This window comes from Agelaius tricolor, unplaced genomic scaffold, assembly GCF_023055355.1.
Source record: "Agelaius tricolor isolate 1412-34295 unplaced genomic scaffold, bAgeTri1.0.p SCAF_1, whole genome shotgun sequence".
Classification (NCBI taxonomy): Eukaryota; Metazoa; Chordata; class Aves; order Passeriformes; family Icteridae; genus Agelaius; species Agelaius tricolor.
The window spans coordinates 3,479,670-3,501,601 of NW_027269261.1; the positions used below are offsets into that span (position 1 = coordinate 3,479,670).

Consider the following 21,932-nt stretch of genomic DNA (forward strand, 5'->3'; position numbering starts at 1 on the left):
GCTCCTCACTGCCAGAGCACGGGGAACTCACCAGTCCTTGACTGAAGGGAAGCACTGCTCAGCAACAACTACAACATCCCTGTGCTGTCAGTGTCAGTCTCATCCTAAATCCAACCACAGCACTGCACCAGCTGCTGGCAGGGAAATTAACTCTGTCCCAGACAAAAGCAGGACACCACCACAAGGTCAGAGCTGGCATTCCATGTGAAGAGCTTGGATGCTTTGCAACATACCAGATCCCACATCATGTTCTGCAGTCTCTTCCAGCAGGAGCACAAAAAAAAAAATCTGTGGATTTTCTGTTTGCAGCTATCAAGGAAACACTTTTCAAGTGTAAGGGGGTAAGGGGTAAGCTCCCTCAAACTATCTTTCTGAATATTTTGTTTTGTGGAGTCCTCTGGTTTTAACAAATTCCAGCTCTTTGAGGAGGTTATCTAAGACACAGATTGCAGAACTTACCTCACACTTCCTCTGCATACCTTTTGTCACACAAGTCTGTAAAATTTCCCTGCACTTTCAAATAGAAGGAATTATCTGTCCTGTAATCACATACCCATCCACAAACCCTACCAAACTGGCTGCTATAACTATCCAACAGCCAAATCCCAAATATTCCAGCTTCCACCTACCCTTCAAAGAGCATCCACATCAAATACCAGTGCACAGCCCCACCAATCACTCTACCAGGCAAAGCAGGCAGAGTCAGGTCTCCAGAAAACAGCCTGGATGCTTGGGAAGGCCAGAAGAGTCCAAATCAGATGCTCTCCTCACCACAAAATATTTTCTAGCAGGTGAAATGGTGCAGTTGTCTTAGCAGGAAATACTTGCCAGTCTTATTTCATTTTTCCTAATGACCAGAGTTAAACGACTGCAGGTTTTAACAGCTCCAGCAAATTATCAAGACCCTCTACATTACATGGTCAATGGTCCTTTTAATAGAAAAAGCAATAATATACAGTTGTTTGTGCCAACTAAAACTCGTTAGAAAGTATTAGTTTAAGGTAACAGTTCAGCAGCTATTAACAAGCACAAATTCCTGCAGTTATCACTGGTGACACTGATGCTCACCAGGCTGGCAGCAGCAAACCATCCCTCCTGCTTGAGATGATCTTGGGGGTGAAGGAGAGGAAAGGGGAAAGAAAAGTTAACAAAAACACTCTTTTGTAGCAAGAGTCAAAGTTTTTCAATAATCACCATTTTTTTCACTAGCATAACATTAGAATTGACTTTTTGTCTTGCTGACATAGCAACTAAGAAAGTTGTGTTGCATTGACCATATTGATTGTGAACAATGCAGCCATCAGTGGGACTTTACACCATATATTTTCAATATTGACCTCCCAGTCCCTTTTCCATGGCTCTATGGGTCTGCTATTGGATTTGGACTGCAGCGTAATAAACAGCTAAGGTTTAATTAATGGTAAATGAATACAAGACATAGGTTATGACTTTAACTAATTAGGGAATTGTTGAATTAAGTCTGCCTTGGAATGCAAGGCAGTACAATCAATATCCAATAAAAGGACTATGTATGTAATTTACCTGCAAATGTGTTTCCAATACCATCAAAGTGAGTTTAAATAAGTAAGATATATGAAAGGCTACTGGAAAAAGATTTCAGAAAGTTAACACTTTATGGCTTCAGAAAAGGTTTTTCTCCTTGCAGAAGGAATGTCATCTTGAAATACCCTCCCATAACACAGATGGTGACACTCAGCCACAGCTCTCCCTAAAGGACAGTGCAGACTCCAAACCTTTTTCCTTGACAACGCAGCATTAGCAAATCCTGCCTCTGCAGGGCACAGTGAGCACAAACCAGCCCTCCCAACATAAACCAATGAAGTTTGATGTTGAGCTCTTCTCAGGGCTGTCCTGGGCTGCTCCAGTGCTGTGTGTGCAGAGCTCTCAGGGCTCCTCCTCCTGCCCTTCCCCCAGCCCTGGGGAAGCATTCCCAGGCACACGAGGAGGTCACCACACCAGGGGCTGAGCAATCCCCAACACTGCTTCTCCTGTGTACAGCAGCACTCACAGCCTGATTACTCATTCTATAATCACTCATCTGAAATAAAAAAAAGAAACCTACCTACTCCCTTGTGGGCATCTATGCTGGTAAACTCTATTGTCCCATTATGGCCCTTCCTAGGATTTTCCTGATACTGTTTGTGGTTCCCATTGGGACAATATCTGTAGCAAAGTCCATAATCTGCAAGATAAACCTGGAAGACATGAACAGACAAATGAATAATGCTTTTGTCCTTTGAAAGTATAACCTTTATAATTAAGTCTTAAGAAACTGATAGGTTAAGGACAGCCTTAGATCTAAATTTTATTAAACCAAATGGTGCCTCAGGATAAAATATGTACAACTGGGGGCTATAACAGCTGCCCTCCCCATTTAAATCCTTCCACTACTATACTCTTATCTTATTTCAGAGTCGAGCAGGATTTCAGTCATTTCATTTTGTTCCTGAGCTCTCTGCTCTCCAGGTGGGCATCCAGACATCATAAACTGCAATATGCCTCTCATGCAGCCTCACGTTGCTTATGGGACCCCTTCCTCCCCTGACTCAACCAGGCACACTCCCTTCCCCATTTGGATTTTCCAGCAGCTGAGATTCTTCCTATTCAACTCTTCTGTGCACCTTCAAAGCCAGAGGAAGGGGCAGCAGCTTCCCAGTTGGACTGGACATGGGGCTCCAGTGCCCCTGGGCTGCTGGGCACTGGCCCACCTGTAATCCAGCCCTTTGGAATGCCACTGTCACTAACTTCCTGCATGAACTATTGAAAGTAGGCTAAAACAAAGAAACCAGCTCTCCCCAACCCAGTAAACCACTCCTGAATTTAGAAAGCATTTAAAAAAAACACAGAACCAAACTGTGGTCTCTCAGTTACTCTGAAGCAAATACATGGAGTTAAATCAATGTAAGAGGAAAAAAAATTGGGCCCAAATTTTGTATACTGCCATAGCGCCACAATCACCATTCTATCCATGGATTTTGGGGGCAAAAGCTGAAAATCATCTGAAGGCATAGAGATCACTGCAACTAAATCTTATTATATGATAAAGAAAAACATCTTATTTAAAACATCTTTCCTCTTTAGCTACCAAACAGTTTATCCTAAAAAAGTCTAAAACAAACTTTCCTGGCACTCACTTGCTATTTAATTATGTCAGTCCTGGTAAAGGCAAAAACAAACAAACAAAAAAGCCTCAAGAAAACGTAACGCATTACTTTGTACCACATTCTGTTCAACTTCTGATTCCTGTTTGTGCTCCAGGCAGCTTCAAATCCTGGGATTGCTGGTCTCTTGGTTTTACTGTTTCTGCTGCAGGATCTGAGCTTATCTGGAGCATGTAAGCCAGGCTGCAGCCCTCACTTCCTGCAGGGGGGTGGCTTTTAGGATTATTGATGATGTTTCTCACCTGACAGCCCAGCCAAACTGGGATACAAGATTAAGGACCAGAGGCATGGATCTCTACAAGATCTGGGACAGGGCATCAGCTTGGTCAGGCTGACTGATTTGATTTTCTCCTGCATCCGTTCTCTGGTGTATTCCTGATGCTCTGGTGCTGCCCTAACTGAGCCCACAGCCAGAGAACTCACTCAAACTACCCTAAAAACCAACTTCTGTGAGTCTCCTGCATCCTTTGTGGGCTGGGAAGGAGAGAGGAGCCTATGGAGGTGCAATCTTCCCAGACTCAGTGCTGTGCTTTGGATTCTGCTTGACTACAGGTTTCTGACATAGAAAGCAAGATAAAATACCTTTAAAAATTAAGGCTATGCCTACATTAACATAAGATTTCAACTGTTAGGAAAGAAAATACACCCACAGCACCTCTGGCAGCTCTCTGGTTTGGGCTGGGCACGCCAGCTTATGTGATAGAGACTCCCATGTGACAGCCCAGCCTTAGGGATCTTTCAAACAACACCAACAACAGGCCACCCAGAAAAAGCAGCCACAAATATTTGCTAGTCAACTTTAAACCCCCCTCCCCCCAATTATCCTATCACAGTAACTATGTACTTTTTATTTTTAAGGCAGCTCCATAATTTTAAACCAACGGATTTGCATAAAACACCTTCAGTAGCCCTATCAGCAGAGTAGTTTTCAATTTATACTGAAAATCCCCTAGAAGTGAGAAGGAACTTTAAGTTTTCCTGCACTGACTGAAGATGGAAAGACCTGGAAATAAAGAAGCAACTGCTTCCTAAAGCCACTCACATGCAGGGTGATCCTGACATCTGATCACAGCAGTTCTCCTCAAAAGTTGGCCATGAGTGTACCAGGTCAGCTTCTTTCTAGCTGGGCCATTTATCACTTCCATAATTTTCACATCAGATTTTTTCCACAAACATGGCAGCCTCTCAAGGCAAAGCCTCTTGGCCACCAACAAAAATCAATCCCCTTCAGCTTGTACAAAACCAGCAAGGCACTGTTACAACCTTGCCACAGCCATTATTAGAATGACTGTGTTATTTTAAATTACCATTAATTTCATTTCATCAATTCTCATTATAACCCTTTCATCATTAAAAAGATATACAGTTCTTTATAGCTAGTTGTCACTTTTTGATAATGTAATACTGCATGCCCTTCCAAATTTGTTCAGAACATGGTAGAGGTAGCTCATTTAGAGTTTATAGTTGTTGTGGATTTTTTAAGGGTATGGGTAAGGGGGAAAGCAGATGAGTGTTAAAGAATACTGACAAAAATTAAGGCAGTTTTAGTAGGTGTTTCAACACCATAAATATTTTTTATCTGCATGTTTTGGGAAAAAAAAACCACAAATAACAACAACAACAAAAAAAAAAGAACAAAACAGAGCAACCAAAACAAACAGGACACTGGAATAAGAAAAGGTGCTGTGGATGATGAAGGTGCAGCAGGGCCAAGCCCAGAACAGCTGGGTTTAGCTGTGGTACAGTGTAAACTCCTTCCCACTCACTTATTTTAACTTTTGTTTTTGTTCATGTTTCTCTTCTTTACACAGCCCAGTTTACAACAGTGCTTAGCATGGTCTGTTATTAATAGATTTTTGTTCCCAACCACGAGCCAGATTTCTAAAATCTTCCCCTTTAATTTCATGCACACATAAACGTGCCCATCTTGGTCAAGTGAACTATCACAGGCACAAATAATTATTTGTGAGCACAAGCAGCCAGCCACAGTTTCAGCCATTCTCTGCCCTTTCTGTGCACGACTCCCTCACAGTGCTTGGTGTCTGAAGTGCTAAATACCTGCTAAACATACACAATTCTTACAACCTGGACCCATGATGATATTTAACTGCACTGAGCTGGGCAGTTATTAGCCTGGCCCTCTGGATTCTCATGGTATTCCCTTTATCTTGAAGGACAGAGCAGGAGATTTATTGCTGGAAGGATGAAGTACGGTGATTTTCTCTGTGTGTTTCCATTCCTAGGTTACATCATGCCTGTAAATAATTAAGTAGATACCTACTAATAAGAGGCAGATTGGTTGCTAATGGCCAGAGTGCTGTCAGGTTCAGCTGGGCACTGGGCTACAAAAAGGGTAAAGGCAGACTGGGGTCCATTGTGGTTACCAGCAGACAGAGGGGAAGGGGCACAAGGCATCTCTGCCCTGAAGGAGAACAGAGAAGATCTGATTTTTTCTCAATTCACCTGCACTTTAGCAAGTCTGTCCCACTGGGCTAAAAAGCAGGAATCATGATGATTCACCTCACAATGAAAAACAGCTTGAAGTCAGAAGTGCTTTCATTCAGCTTTTTCCCCAAAGATCAATGCATGATTTCTGTATCTTCTGAAATAATTTTGTATTCTTCTATCTCTGATAATCAAGTCAGAGTTCTATAATGTAACTGTCTTGTCTAAGAAGCACTTAAAATCAGGACTGAGGTGCATGTGCAATTAAAATTCACAGCTTTTAAACCCAAACTTGAGTCTGCAACACGTCTGCCCATAAAATCCATGGGGAAAAAACACTACAAGTGGATTGCAGGAGGTGCTCTCCCAAATCTCATTTATTTAAAATGCAGATTTTAAGCTCTTGTCTAGTGACCATTTCCCCTCTTAATAGCATCACCATTTAAATGAGATGAATGGATTTAAATTTCTTTCAGAGTCTCTATCCATGCTGCTTGTTCTGCTTTATCATACAAACAGTCAGGACCATGCAACGAATTATCTTTAACTCTCCCCAGCCCTGGACTGTGCTTCACCTGTAATTGATAGTTCTGATGATTTCAAGTTTCCTTTGAGGCCTGTGTGAGCTTCATGGGCTGTGCAGTCCCCTCAGTCCATCAGTGCTGCTTTGGCAGTCCCTGTGCAGGCCCTGCTCAGAGCCATTGAGTGCAGGATTGATCCTGTGACCTGGAACTCAGGGATGGCCCCGCCGCCCCTGTGAGCACATCTGCAGCTCTCTGAGGGCACTCATTGGAGCCTCTCCCCATTTCTAACCATCATGTGGAGGTCACACAGTGACAGCACCTTGACTTTATTTGTTTCTCTGCCATGCCACAGAAAGCAGGGGAGAGCAGTATGGATTTCACATGCCCTTTGAGAAAGGGGACTCTTATTTATTGGCTATGGTGTAAATTCACCAGGTTAATTTACAGAAGAGAGACCAGCAGCAGGAAGTCTAACACAGGAAAATTGCATTTTTTTCTGTCATTTAATGACTGTTGATGTGTGTTCCTAGATGCAAATTAGTCACTGACTTTCTGCAGTTGCAAAAAAAGATAAAGTTTAGTATAAAGGTACACCTGCTTTTTTGAACAGAGATTTATTTCTTTACCAAAACAGAATATGGAATTATATTTTTAATAGAGATAAATATTATTTTTAAGATATGAGTTTTTGGTTTCTTTTAAAAACAAGTTTCTTTAATTCTATACTTACAATATTCTACACTTACAATATATTTTCTCTTAAAATCCTAGACCCTAAAGAGAAAGAACCCATGGGCATCAAGTTTTTGAAAAACCTCATAACAGAAATCGTTAGGTCAGGCAGTTTTATTATGCCAACTCCCACTGGAGCTAGAGAAGCCCCTGGGCTTGTACTCCTGAGCTGGAGTTTGCCACAGGCTACATGCTCTCACTCCCTATTTATGAGATTAGGTTGATCATTTTACATTAAAAAAAAACAAAAGCCAACCAAGACCAAGGCAATCGAGTTACTCACTGTGTTGGCAGAGAGAGAAAGGTGGCACAAACACTTCACACATACAGGAATGAAAATTTAATTCAGACCATAAAAATGCAAGCAAATATTAGAAATTCTCCCCATTAGCACTTCTGAACTCAAATGGGAACTTTTTAAGGACTCTTATAGGATAATTTCAGTGGAAGAGAAATTTTGGTGAAACAAAATTCTACAGCAAACCTCCCAGCAGTGACGTACACTTTGTACATGTTGAGTTAGGAGCTACTCAAACTGGAGCATCTACTGATTTCTTTTATTTAATAAACCCCAGAAAATAAACACCAAAACCTCTGTCCAGTAACTCACAAGTACCTTATTTTTAACCTGTCAATGAATTTACTATCACTAAAGCAAATTACAAGTGCAGCACAATCTTCATACAAATAACACATGAAACAAATCAGAAAATCACCCAGCAACCTGCCCAACTCCAAGTCAGCTCCAAGTCTTAACATTTTATGATTACTGAAAGTGGACACTTCCAAAGTGATTGCAATTTGAAAAACAGCAGCATTTCTTGCTGTCATAAAAATATACAATAGCCAAGACAAAAGAAAAGTCATTTGAGTTATGCTAATTGTTGCAGATCAATTTGGCTCTGAAGAGCCTCCTCCTCTGGATTCAGCAGAACATCATAAACTGTGATTATGCACTGGCTGCTCCCACTGTATAAACCAGGGTTGCCTTAAACAGCCATGCTGTGTTTCAAATGATGTCTTTCAGAAAGCTGACAAGTTAAATTTGACTCAGCCATTTAACTTGAAGCTTTTAAAAAGAGCAGATATACTCAAATGGTTCACCTCCAATGGCAGTGAGCTGCTTTGCAAGATCTGGTTCTTTATCACAGCAGCAGAGAAACCAAAATTGAAAGAAGTATTGCTTACAGCTAATTATATTTAAGTGAAGTTGGAGAAGTCCTTTTTTCCTAAATGATTGTTTTCCAATTAAAAAAGCATACTTAGATTTTATTACCTGAAGAAAAAAAGGACATCAGAAGAGCACATGGAATATGACAGGACCAAAAGATTTGTTTTAAAACATTTCACTCAAAGACTTCCATTTCCAGGCTGACTTCAGAGTGCTAGAGAACAGCAACTTGAATCCTACTTACCTGCTCTATCCACTACAATGAGCAGGACAGGAGAGTTAGGGCATGGAAACAATTCATGGCAATATTAGAAATCTAGAACTTCCCAGAATGAAAGTACAATGGGCCACATCCAATCCTTTACTGGTATAACCTAGAGCAGCATTAAAGTCCCACAATTTATCCTCCTCATTAGTTTACTCATCCATATCAGTATCCCAGTCAGCAGAACACAGAGGGAACAAAGCCCAGCTTTGTCCTGCTTCTTTCTCAGCCCTCAAGCTCCACAGAGCCCCTTTCAGATCTGTTGTGAGGGGATGTGAATGTTCATAAATTCCTTTTAATATGTGAATTGTGAAAGCAAAACATTTGCAAAACTTAAAACTTTTCAGTGGTTATAAACACAGTAAAGGTACAGATAAGTAAACATGCTCACCTCGTGTGGATTGCTGTAGCCCAGAAGAAGATTTGCTGCTTTAATGTCCCCATGGACATACTCATTTTCATGTATGTACTCCAAAGTATCCAACTAGGAAAGAGTTCAGAACAGAGGAGAGACATCATCATCTTCTCCACTCTGCCCCCAAATATTTCTCACTTAGACAGGAAACCAAGGACTACACAGACTGAGCTACAAATTTGGTTTGGACTAATGATAGCAAAGCAGAAACAAGCCATACTTTGCTTGAGATATCCCTGTGGAGTACCAGCTTCTAAATCACAGAGCAAGAATGAAACCAGTACTTTCCAAACACCAAAAGAGATGCTGAGAACACCAAGCTCTTGGGAAGATCATATTCCATCATTTCTAAAGGTCTGGCATACATTTGATCCTGCCAGTTATGACATGACCAGCATCTCATGTCACAGCTCCCTGCATCAACACCTCCAGCTCTCTAATTATTAAAAAACACATTTGCACTTGGCAACTCATCCAAAGGACAAGCCAATCCTGACTTTTGGAGTGTTACAAGTTTATCAATTATGTGACTAATATTTTTTTTTTAATTGAAGGACTTTCATATTTAGGTTAAAGGGATGCTTTGGATGCATCCAGTCTAAGAGTTCCTCTTCTCTAACTTAAGACCATTGCCTCTACTCCATTTTCTATCCCCCTCTGCTCAGCAACAGGAGTATTTCACAACACAAATCACGTTTCAAAGGAGCACATATGTAACTTTCTGTTGGGATGTGCCAGTGACACCCATTTGAGAACAAAACTGGTATTTGCAGACTGGCCAAATTCTGGCCTGTATGAGCAGCGTGTTCAGCAAACACGCTGAAAATTTGGCATTCAGGCATGCAATTGTGAACTTTGACAAATATGGATGTCTAATACAATACCCTTCAGACACTGAAAAAAAATCAATACATGTTGAAACATGAGAATAGGCTTACACATCTCAGTCTAGACACACAGGTTGAAGTGTGTCTAGACTAAGATGGTCTGTGTTTTAACCTATTAGAAAAAAAATTGGTTTGACCAAATTTTAGTCTGTAGGGGAGTCTTGATTTTCCACTAAATACCTTTTTCCCTAAAAAACCCCAGAGAAATAAGAAAATACATAGCATTTACACATTTAATTCTAAACTCAGCAGCCACCTAAAGGAGCTGTATTGGCAAGATGATTCTCTACTTGAACTCAGCAAATTTGAGACACAGCAATTTCCTCTCTCTCTGTGCCTACCATCCGTGCCCCAAGTTGCAGAACAATCTCCTTCTTAAACCTGCTGCCACAATCTTCAAAAATTCTTTGAAGGTCTTGCCCCAGTCTCTCCATGACCATGAATCTGTAGCTATCAGGAGATACAGAAAAGGGAGAAATCCTTTAAGACATGACTACAAGTTTGAGTGAGATTGAAAGGACTCAATCTCCATTTTTGAAAATGGGTTGTCAGTCCAACTGAGGCTTAATTACCATTTATGTCATTACCTTTTTCCCTTGTACTCAGCCAGGCCTGATCCCCAAAACACAGGAATTCCTAAACATCTTATTTTTTTGAGATTCATCCATTTTCTTACTGTAATAAAAAGAAGAACATAACATTGGGTTAAAGGCAGCTGAGAACTCCAGGTGTGGGGTATTTGCTCTGTCCTAGGGCTGGCCTGTCTGTGGAGTCCATTCCTTGGTGTACAGATAATAAATGTGGCCCTGTTCTGGCTGCTTGGCTTCTGTTCTCTCCTCTGACCAGAAAGGACAAGGCCAACACCCAAATAACAAAACCTACAGCAATCCAGAACTACCACAGCACCAGCTGCCACTGCTTCTGGCTTTCAAGCTCTAAAGCAACAGTTCTGAACAAAAGTAGTTAAACTTGTCCTTACCTCTACCTGAGACATTACTTACTATGCTCTTGTTTTGCTGCCCTCTGGTAAAACTTCAGCTCAGAAAACAAGGGGCCATTTTCAAGATACTCCTGTTGAGAAACAAATAAAGTTGGTATCATAAAAGGCCTTAGAAAGACAACACTTTCTTAAGAAAAGCTTATAAGAAATACCAAGGCAATGAAACCCCTTTTATCTCCCATCTCCCATATTCCATGTCACCTGAAATTTAAGTAGCTAAAAAGAAAAGTTGTGTGGCAATGCATTTTCATAACCAACACAGATTCTTTCAGATATTATTTAAGACATTATTTTCAGAAATATTGGAGATCAGGTGTGTTTGAGATCATAGTCAAATTTTCCTTACTAAACTGTTGAGGGGTTGTAATCAAGGAAAAAAATCAAGTCAAGGAAATACTGTGTGTCATGGAAATGCCAAATATATCCCCAAGCAGGGAAAGGATATAAAAAACCCAAAGCACCAAAAGCAACAAGCATGCAATAAAGACCCAATGCTGAAAATAAGGGTGGATAATTAGGAGAAAGAACTGCATGCAAGTTAATAATTTAGAAATGAGATCTACACATTACCACTTTAATGACATGCACTGCATCATCTTCTACAGGAACCTGAATTTGAGGGGATGCTGTAAAGGAACAAAGAGATGGAGATCAAGCTGTATGGAACAAAATGTAATTGCAAATAAAGAATGTGCTAACATTGAGTCAGGCAACCAATAATACACACCAAAAGATAGTCTGAATTCCTGCTTTTAAAGGTCAGAGCTTTGCCAAGTTCAAAGAAATATAAAACAAAACCAACACACAGAAGTTTTAATCAACAAGTAGAGAAGCAATTTGAAGCCCTGTTTTCAGAAGTGTCCCCTGGATGTTAATTAAGGAGTAAGCAGGATGTCCTCAGTGCACACTGGCACCACAATGAGCCATTCCATTAGGACAGACCCTGTTTAAGCCATTCCAGCCAATTGGAAAACCACTGTATTTGGTTGCTGTCAATCTACTGTCGTGACAAAGACACCACTTTAAAGTTCTGACCTACATTATGCCTCTAGACAGGATTGTCTGCTTTCCTCTATCACAAATTAATTTGGCCCTAGAACCTTGATTTCTATTCTGGCATTATTTAGACACTGGCCTAAGTTGGGGATAGCACAGCCACCACTTGCCTAAAGGGGAGCTGAGGGATTGTGCCTCTCAGTGCAAGTAGAGATTTCAAAACAATAATTGACCACATGTGCCAATTACAGCCCAGGAGACAGAACCTCTGTGCACAGACAATGCAATCCTATTTTCTTCTGACCCTGAGAGAACTATCAGCTCTCTCTCTGATACTACTGAAGCTACATAGAGCTACACTGGGATTAAAATTTAATGAGACTAAATCATCTTTTAGAATCATCACTGAAAAAAAGGTAAAAAGAATACAATTCCTAGGAAATAAGTGTCCCTTTCAAACTTCTGATAATGATCAAATACCAACAACAGTCCAGGTGTGAAACACTTCAACCATGAGCACACACAAAAATAGACCCCTTTTATCCGCATAATAAAAATCAAGTAAACTTGGATCTAATCAAACCATCCAAGCTTACTTTTTTTGATGGTCAGGGCATAAAAATACTTCTACAATGAACAGTCTCCTTCAGCTGCCATCTTCCTTCAATTCTATTCAGCATCTTGGTTGAATCTGGCAGGGTACACACCCCAAACACCCACAGGCTCCCCACTGACACTTCCCCATGTGAATGCTGCTGTGCTAATAACACATTAAAATAAAATTAAAATATTAAAACAGTAGAATTGGAAGGTGTGAACTGTCCATAGACTCACACAAGTAACAGTCACATCCAGAACACACATTAAATCTACTAGAAGGGAAGTTTTGGAACACTTTGCTCCTACCATATTTTTGTACTGAAGTGGGAATTAAGGCACAGGCATTTATATATTTCTTTTTTCTCAGCCATATATAGAATGTGTTAATAGAAGACATTAGTAAAAGGAGTACATCCCATATGTTTTCACTGCATCCAACAACATCACATTACCCAAACAGAATTTGATGTGTTCCCTTCACTGGCACAGATCAGAAAAGAACCTCTGGATAAGAAAATACCAAATTACTTAACAGAGGTTTGATAGGTGTAGGCAAGTATCAAATTTAAATGTATTTGAAAGAGGCTGATCTAACTTCCCTGTAGACTTCTTGACATTTTATAAAGAGAAGCCGCATTCATGGTAATCTGGAACAGAGTAACAGCTGTCAGGGTAATGAAGAGGAGCAATTAACAGGAGGTAGCCCAGCAAAAGGGCTTCACCCCCGTGGTTCTTACACTGTGCTGGCTTGGATGCTTTTGGAGTCACACTGAAAGTCACACATCCTGAAGGAAAATAAACCCAAACATAACCAGCAATGGTTACAAAGTGAAAAGGGAGAAAAGTCAAAGCTCAACATGATACTGAAACAGGTGCCCCACAAAATGAGTTCCATTCAAGTATACAAAAGGAGAAAAGGTATTATTTTTACTACACATCCATGGAACAAGGCACTACAGTCCCCACAAATAACACTAAACTTTTTACACAGATAATGCTGGGACAATCAGTCTCACCCACACAGGTGAGCAGAAGTTGTAGGTGCACCTTTTGCTACTCCACTTTAATTACCCTTTCAGATGCCAACCAGCAATACTCCAGTCACAGCTCAGAAAAAAGACAGACTATTTTTTTGTCCATAAATAAACATAAATGGTTTTTTAAAAATTGTCTCATTACTATGTATAGTTATTTAACAGACTGGAAAGGCTCCCAAGGTTTAACAAACAGTCTGATTACATACCTCATAGACCACCACCACATACTCTCCTGCGAGTTTAGCTCATAGTTAATTACTGTATACTCGTAATTAGCCATGTGCTAGCCTCGTTCTGTGTGGTAGCACATGGCTATTTATAATATTACAATCAGTTAAATGCTAGACTGCAGGACAGTGAGCAGAGACTCTGCAGGAGAGCAGTGCTGACAGGCAGGAGGTCTCTGATGGCAGATAAGTACTCACAGAGGGTACCAGGAGCACTATATGGTGAGATGATGTTTGCAAAAAAAGCCCTTAAAATAGCATAACAAGTGCACAAGTTCCCAGCTTCTGCTGCTTTTGTCAACTAGAGATGCTCAACCCCTGACATTTGGGGAGGGGCTGTTGATGCAGGCACACAACCTAAACCTTGTCTGCAGAACTGGGAGCACTGGTGCAGGATGCAGTTGTGAAGGAGGCTGTGGCTGTTTTTGCCTCACGCCAAGAGAAGTCTCACAAAACATCTGCAAAAGGCCCAGCTCTGCTTTCCCTCCCTCCCCTTCAATCCACAGTCACAGCCAGCACACCAGAGTGGGGCACACAGCTTTAAAATGCCCTCTTGAAATAAAGCAGTGCAGTAAGATTCACATCCCAGCCATGATTTCCAACTGCTGTGCCTGCACAAAAATCTCACCTGGAATTAACCCACATCCAGGATTCCCTGGTTTCACCCAGCACAGCAGTTATGGCCTTATCATCCACTTTAACCATGAATTTCATCCTTTCTCTTGCTGAGTGCCACATGCTTAATTAATGGCACTCCCTAAATGTTAACCAGCTATGGTAACAAAAGGGTGTTTGTGGCTGAACTGCCATTTCCTACAAACACACAGCACAATTGCAGCCTGACAGAGGAACGTGCCAATTCCCTCTGCCAGTTCAAACGTGCTTGTTGTAGTTTTAGCAGTTAATTTGTGGCAGTCACATTTGGAATATGGTGAAATATTTTCAATGGCTCTCACAGAACCACTTTTGTTGACAAAGTTTACACAGTGGAAAAGAAAACAGCATTGATTTGGCAGTTTGGAGAAACAGCCCCGCTCTTGTCCACAGCTGGTGTCTTTGCCACTGTTGGATATTTTGAGGATGGATTTGTTGAGAAACACAAATAAAAGTATTTTCAGAAGTTCTTTAGTTGCTACTATTTTATTTTTGCTTTGTCTCATTCATTAGCTAATCCTGAGGAGTGATATATCAGCTTAGTTTTTGCAGAAATCAAAACTAATTTCAGAAATATCACATTTCTGAAGTTACAGGCTACCTATAAAAAAAGCTGGAGAAGTTCTGACCCTGTGCAAGTCAAGCCAAGAACTGTTAAATTCAATGGGTAAGAGCAGGGAAGGAGTGTGGCTCAGAGCATCTAAGGATAAAAAAGAACCCAAGCTGCAGCAATAGAATTCCTAAAAACAAAATGTACACAAGTAAATAAAAAGCAGCATTTGCTAAACATGACTTCTTCTATCTCCTACACAGGGAAGGTGCTAAGGCAAACATTTAAAGGCAAACAAAGCCCATTGTCTCCCCCTCCCCGACACTGCAATATCCAGTATTTCCCAAAAACTGAAACATTCCACATTTGAAGGGTGTTTACACCCCACTTTCATTGCAGCCTAAGGAAGATCTGCTTCTCTGTTACTTTATAGATGCAGCATCTTTTCCTTTTCCTCTTTGCTGAGCAGGATTTTGACCAGGCTTTATTCAAGATTCTTACTCCAGGTAGCTTTAAGAACGTAGAGGGGTTTTATACAGACTACAGAATCATAACCCTCCACTAGACCCAACCTCTGCAAGGCCAAACTAAACTGATTTTGGGACAAAATAGTGTTCAACTGCTCTACTGTTTTGCAGGTAACTCCAAATGGCTCCAAGTTAAGAACATTCAGTACTGGTAAAGCAATTTCACAACATTTCTTACTTGTGTTTCTGTGAAACCCTAATCTTGACTCACCAGAGTTTTTGTATGCCACATTAATGGAAGCCAATTGTTTGACTTTCAAAGTTAATTACTTCAAGCTGGAATAGGGATGACACATCCTTTAACCCCAGGCAGAGAAGCTTTGCATGGCCTGCTCTTACAGCACTCTCAGATGGGAGCCCAGGCCTCCAATATTTAAAACTTGATGCACAAACTGTTTTCTGGCAAGATTCTGCTGCAGCCCATCTGCTGGTCTGACATGGTGCCCACTCAGAAGATACAATGCCAGTTTCAGTAGGGTACAGGTGCCAAAGACAACTGAAGGAGTGCCCTCTGTGAGGCAACAGGTACCTTAGCTGTCATCCAAAGCTCCTCCTCCATCCCCCACTGAAAGTAAATAATAAACAAATTCAACCAAAACTGCTCTCCTGACCTCCCAGCATTACTCAGCATATGGAAGAAGAATCCCAACACATGATGTGGCAGAACCCTGCAGTGTAAGAGCAATGACCTCTGTAGGCTTTGTAACAGGCTTCCCACTACTGTACAAAATTGAGTTACACATTCCAAGTTAGGTTTTCAGCTTACAGGGGATCAAAAGAGAAAAAGAAAGGGGGGGAGATTCTAGAGGAAGCACTGACCAGCAAGAGCTAGTAAAGGTAAGGAATATTTTCTTTTTGAGAGATGGTGCTGTCAGTCAGCCCTAAGCAGCCTCTGAGTAGCAAAATCATGCTAAGTTTATAATTTAGTTTCCCTTCAAACAGGGTGCTTGCAGTATCTCTATTTGTACAGTTATTACTGATTAGACACAAAAACCTTTCCTCAAGTGGTGTCTGTCTACTAACAAATTTATTCTCACAATAAGGTTCACACCTGCAGGTATTTTAACATCCTGAAGTTGAGAAAAATCCATCCCTGAGTGACCTGCTAGTGCTTTTAATTACAGGGCTTTGCTATTATGATCTGTCCTTCCATTGAGCTAATAAAAGCCATGCTGAATTTATCTTTTGGTATAACTTTACTGCATTTTTAATTAATTTGCTGAATTATTTTAATTTAGGCAACTGCTGAAGGACTTTGTTTCTCCAGAAGCAATTGCTAAAGCAGCTTCCCAAGCAAACCAAGGAATGAACAACAGGACCAAGTGTGCTTCCATTGATCCTCCTCTTCCTTGACACAGGTACATCCCTGCTCACAACTATACAAATTATCCATGGAAATTAGCCTGAAACAGAACCAAACTCTCTTTCCCACCTCAGCCTGATTCCCAGAACAGCAGCACTTAGATTGCACTATGACCCCAGCTTAAAAGAACAGGCCCTAGCAGACCTCCTCCAGTAGCAGGGCTCCCTGTACTGCTAGTATTAAAAGACAATATTCACACATTTAATCACTGCTCAGGAAGAAATTCTCTCTCTCTTCCTTGAAATTGTGAGAAAAAAACCTCAAAAGGAAAGGAAAAGTGCACTGGCTACACTGATCTCCAAGCAGGGTACAATTCAATGACGACTTCATCAATACTTATTTTCCTGATAAAACACATTTACAATGTAGTAAGTTCTATTGTAAAAGACACCATCTAACAAACATTTGTACATAAATTAAAAAAAAATTCTATTTATCAGAACCATCCCTTTCCATGAGAAAGAAGCCTGCAAGTAAATAGCACTGGATGGAGCAGGCTTCACGTGGCAGAGGAACCTTAACAAAACATTGTGTGACCTTTCTGCATTTAAATTTTCAGTCCAAATTGTGCATTAATAGAGTGCTTGCAGCAGGACTAGAGAATGATTTATATAAAGATTGGTGTTAATTACTGGCTGTGATCAGAGAGATAGATGAGAGAATGTAAGGCTCCTCAGCTCTTGGTTCATTTTCCACTGCTCTCCACAGGGCTACAAACCAGAGAGTTGTGAGAGCACCAATGTCACAGCCTCCCACAGGTGCTCTTCATTCTGCTCCCCTTATCAAAGGGGTAACAGCTCTACCTGAGAGCAAAGCAGCACCAGCAACACAACAATTTGGAACAGATTGGAAAGAGTAAGAATAACCAGAAAACAAAGGAAAGCATTTGTGAGGCAGGGCAGAACCTGGAGATCATGGTAACTTGCATGCACACAATTAGAAGTTCTGAAGCTCTACATTTGCATCCTGGGACTAAGGGTCAGTAAATGGCTTTCAGCAGCTTTGATTTAGTGAACAGAACCTTCTTCCACAAAATGCACCCCCAGTAAATAGATTTTGCAGAGATACTGTAAAATTTCTCAAGAACGTTGTTATAGATTAATGGAGTATGGAATACCCTTAATGGGAAATTAAGCTATAACAACCACATCAAAATCTTTACACTGCTACTGTAAAAATACTTATTAAAAGATATAGCTGGCAAAGTTAACCTTTACTTTAGTAAAAGGGCTGTGCTCTTCATACCTGGCAGGCAATCGAACCTCCTGTCTCCCACCTCTCTAGAGCTCCTTCTGTCAAACTTAGTGGTTCTCTCACACCTTGCTCTAGATGTTGTAAAAACAGGTCTGAACAGCACAGAGCAAAGGGGGTGTCTCCAAGCACCTGTGTCTTAATCACAAAAATCTGTCATCCACTTCACTCCCCCTGCTTCTCAAAGACAGCTGAATTTTGTAGCATCAAGGCCCCAAAAAGCTGCTGAATGGCATAATTTAATATAAACACATCAGAGATCAAGAGGTGGACAAAAAAAGAGAAAGCTTCAGTGTCAATACTTAGGGATAAATGTCCATTTTCTCTTTAATTGATGAGCTACAAGGGGAACTGAGCCTTCAGTGCAGTGCTGCAGGTAGCATTCACTGTTCCTGCTGAAAGAAGGGATTAAATGAACACAAATACCATTACAAAAGTGGCAGCTGCATTTCCTCAGCCATGCTGTAACTTACAAAAAAACAGAGAATAGTAATACCATGAGTCCCTGATTCTCATTCTAATCCACTGACTGCTCTCAACCTCAGTTCAGAGGGAGCCAAACTGCAACAAACACCTCAATATAAGAAATCACCTTGGTGGATTCTGTGATAAGGCAGAAAACTCAAATCTGCCTGGAACTGTCTGAATGCCACATGCTAAGCCACCCTCAAGGTCCAGTGTGATTTGGCTGCAGCAGGAAATGACAGAGCCACATTCTGAGTGATTCAGGAACACAACATTACTGGTCCTACACATGGAGAGCTACACTCACTACAAACTTGCTCTCTGCACTGCATCCCCAGTTCCCTCACAGCCTTCTGCAGGTTCTCACCTCCCTGTCCTTTACCTTGGAATGGAAGTTCCCAGAGACACCTTTACTTCTTAGTCCATGCTAAGGTCCAGTTTCTCATGGTAACATCTCATGTGCCCAGCTCACAGCACCTCTCAAATGTAAACAACTAATGCTTTAAAGGTGGTCATAACAAGGTAATAAAATGACCAAAAGGAAAAAGAAAATACTCTAACAAGTACCCTACCCTTTGACAACTCTGTATCTGATCTGTTACCTGAAACCTCTGTCATTCCCACTGGCTCTGTCTGCAGAAATTCCAGAGGAAACCAAACACAGGAACCTCTTGACTGCCACTGTGTGTGTAGCTGATTTCTGCATGAAAGGAAGCTGGTTTGTGTATAGGAGTGACTTGTTTATTAAGTTTTAGGCCTTAATATTCCAAATAGAGTTAATATTACTGTAACTCAAAAAGATCATGTTATTCATGGACAATGAAGTAAACTGCTTCTAGGTGATTCCTCACTGCTCCATACAAGCTCAACTTCGCTCCAAACAGACACTGTGAACTAGTTTCTATATGCTGCCATGAAAAGAAAAAAGAAAAACCAAACCACCCAAGTTCATAATATTGCCTTGGACATAGGATTTGTTCTTTCACAGAGACCAGCAACATACATTACACCCTCTGCAGTGACCCAGAATGCTTTACAAACTGCCTTTCAGAGCTATTCACTCCTCACAGAGCACAAACTGACTGAAATGCAGTGGCTTCTTCTGAAGCAATCACAGAAACTTATCTAGGCCAGAGCAAATACAGAACACCATTTCCACCTCTGCTGAAAAGATGTGAATTCAGAGGCAGCACCCAGTTAAGTATTGTTACTGTTTCATTTCCTGGAAAAAAACTAATTTACTCTTGGCCAGAAAATAACACTTCCAATAACCAGAAACTGAAAGAGGGCTACAGAGCATGAGGCTGGCATAAGGCCAAAACCTTGGCTAAGAAAAGCACTTTTACTTTGAAAAGCATCACCTGGTGGTGCTTTGACACAGAGGCACCTGGGTTGCCCCACTCAAGATCCCCAGAGAATCGTGTTAGTATCCAGCAAAACGAGCTGGACAGGCCATGGAGAACACTCTGCATCATGAGAAGGAATGGAGCAGAAACAACAGCTCCGAAAACCACACTTGAACAAGGATGACCAACAGCATGTAAACCACACTTTTTAAAGTTACTGCCTTTTCCAGTTCAGGAAGTTACAAAGCAATTTGCAAGTCACCCTCTTAATCAGCAGCAGTGTTTTACCTAAATAGATCAGGCCAAATCCTCCCTGGCCGATCTGATTGCCCAGCCTCCAGGTTTTGCCTTCGGTGTCTTTCAGGATCATGTCTTTAGGGAGCGGGACTGGCAGCTTGCCTTTGCCGGGACCTTTGGGCGGCATCGTACCTTGAGGGAGGGGAAAACGAAAGAGAAAGCTTGTTGAAAAATTGCTGCCAGAAGGTACAATATCCCTCGATGCGCTTTGCCCACCAGCACGGAGCAGGGACAGGGGCCGACGTTCCTCAGCCCGCTCCCCTTCACCCACCTCCACAGAGCCCCCCCGGCCTCCCCTCGCAGCCGGCCGCAAACTTCCCAGCCGGGCACTTCCGCAGCAGCCGGAGGAGGAGGGATGGCTGGCGGGACGCCGTCTTCCCGCCGAGAAACCCGAGGCGGGGAAACCCGGGGCGGGGATCGGGGCAGGGCCGGGGCAGCCCCGGCCGGGCCGGGGACTCCCGCAGCCGCCCCCTCACGGCCCTCAGCGCGGCGGGGCGGGGCGCGCGCCATTCCCGCCTCCCCTCAGCCCCGCCGCCTCCGCCTCCCCTCAGGGGCACGGAGCAGGGGAGTCTCTTCGGGTGCCCCAGAAGTCGGTGTGTCCAGGGAGTTCTGGCTCCTCGCTCCGGGAGAAGGGACACGGAGGAACAGGGACATTAGGGGGAACGGAAAAAGAGAGAGATAGAGTAGGGAGATCGTGAGGGAGATGGCGTCCGCTGCCATCGGCCCCAGGCGTTCCCGCTCTCCCGCTTCTGAGGCTGCGCTTCGCGAGGGAGGAACTTTTAAAAAATTATTTCGTGCACAGAGAAGTAGGAGATCAGACGGTCTCCTGCCTGAGGTAAAAAAAAAAAGGAAATCTCAGCTGACATGATTTGGAGTCAAAAAAAACCCCAAACTGTTCCTCCAGGCACTTTGAGGAGGTGCAGTTAAGTCACAGAACTGTCGTGGTGCCACGCTTCCCTCAGGCCACGTCGGTTTTTCCTCAGGATCTTCCAGGCAGCGGTCAAGGGTAACCATTTCCACCCAGAACACGGGTACTCACCCCAGAACAGCGCAGTGGAAGAGGTAATGGCCACCTCATGCTGGTTCCAGGCAGGGACACACGAGAAATGCTGCTGAGCCAGGAGTCCATCAGGCCCATCCCCATGTAAATTGGCAGTAAAGGACACTGTGAGGTGAGTTTTAATTCCCCAAGACCCCAGGGCATAGCTTTGATCATAAGCCACCATTTTGTGCAAGCTTTGCTTTATCGATAGGGTCCCTTCACCCAGGTACACACCACCTGGGCAGACCTGAGGGGGAACCACCACACCACGACTACAAGTCCTTCTCCAGAAAAGAGGGCATAAAACTTAAAAGTTTAAGCCTACATTTTTTTTTTAAAGGACTTGTGTCTTTTTTAAAAGAACAATCAAAATCCAAAGCATCAGCAACTGCATAATTTGGAAGTAAACTTAAAAGTAGTAACACATATTACAACTGCAAAGCCTGTATTGCCATCAGTAAATTAAGGCTTTATGTACCAACTCTTTTGGCTTCAGTCTTGCAGGCTCTGTGGTTTTATCATTATTGAAAAAGCAGCTGAAGAATCACCAGCAGAAAGCTCAGCCATAAAAGGAACAAATTCAAAATTTCCATAAAGCATTTTGTAGAGTTTTCCCCCTTTGCAACAATTGCCAAAACAGACTGTAGGAGGGTGATGTTGGGGTTGTTTGACTTATTTAAAAAAGCAACCACAGATGCCCAGTTCAGCATCAAAGAAACCATCACCATTATCAGTGTCCTGTGTTACCTGGGTAAAGGATCTTTCCAGAAGAAAATTACCTCAAAATAATTGCCTGGGAATCAGAGGACAAACCTCTGTTTAAGGAGAAAACTTCTTTGCTCAGCAGTTGCAAAGAGGTATCCACGTGATTAAACTGAAATGAAAGCATTATCAAAAGGCTTCCTGCTTCCAGGCTCTTTCCCTCCCAAAGAGTTTCACTAGAAAGTGACAAAGTT

At 42.0% G+C, this 21,932-nt stretch overlaps 1 protein-coding gene across 2 annotated transcripts in view; it reads right to left on the reverse strand.

Annotated features, from left to right (window-relative positions):
* Nucleotides 1-20,664, reverse strand: part of VRK2 (VRK serine/threonine kinase 2) — a 37,069-nt gene extending 16,405 nt beyond the window's left edge. For both annotated transcript variants that reach the window (XM_071445453.1, XM_071445539.1), the window contains exons 1-8: nt 20,206-20,664; nt 19,926-20,066; nt 11,192-11,247; nt 10,623-10,692; nt 10,209-10,296; nt 9,963-10,071; nt 8,711-8,803; nt 2,084-2,216 (exon numbers count right to left, since the gene is read on the reverse strand). In XM_071445453.1, the coding sequence (XP_071301554.1) occupies nt 2,084-2,216; nt 8,711-8,803; nt 9,963-10,071; nt 10,209-10,296; nt 10,623-10,692; nt 11,192-11,247; nt 19,926-20,061 (685 nt within the window). In that variant the 5' untranslated portion in view covers nt 20,062-20,066; nt 20,206-20,664. The remainder of the gene's footprint in view (nt 1-2,083; nt 2,217-8,710; nt 8,804-9,962; nt 10,072-10,208; nt 10,297-10,622; nt 10,693-11,191; nt 11,248-19,925; nt 20,067-20,205) is intronic.
* Nucleotides 20,665-21,932: the final 1,268 nt, after the last annotated feature.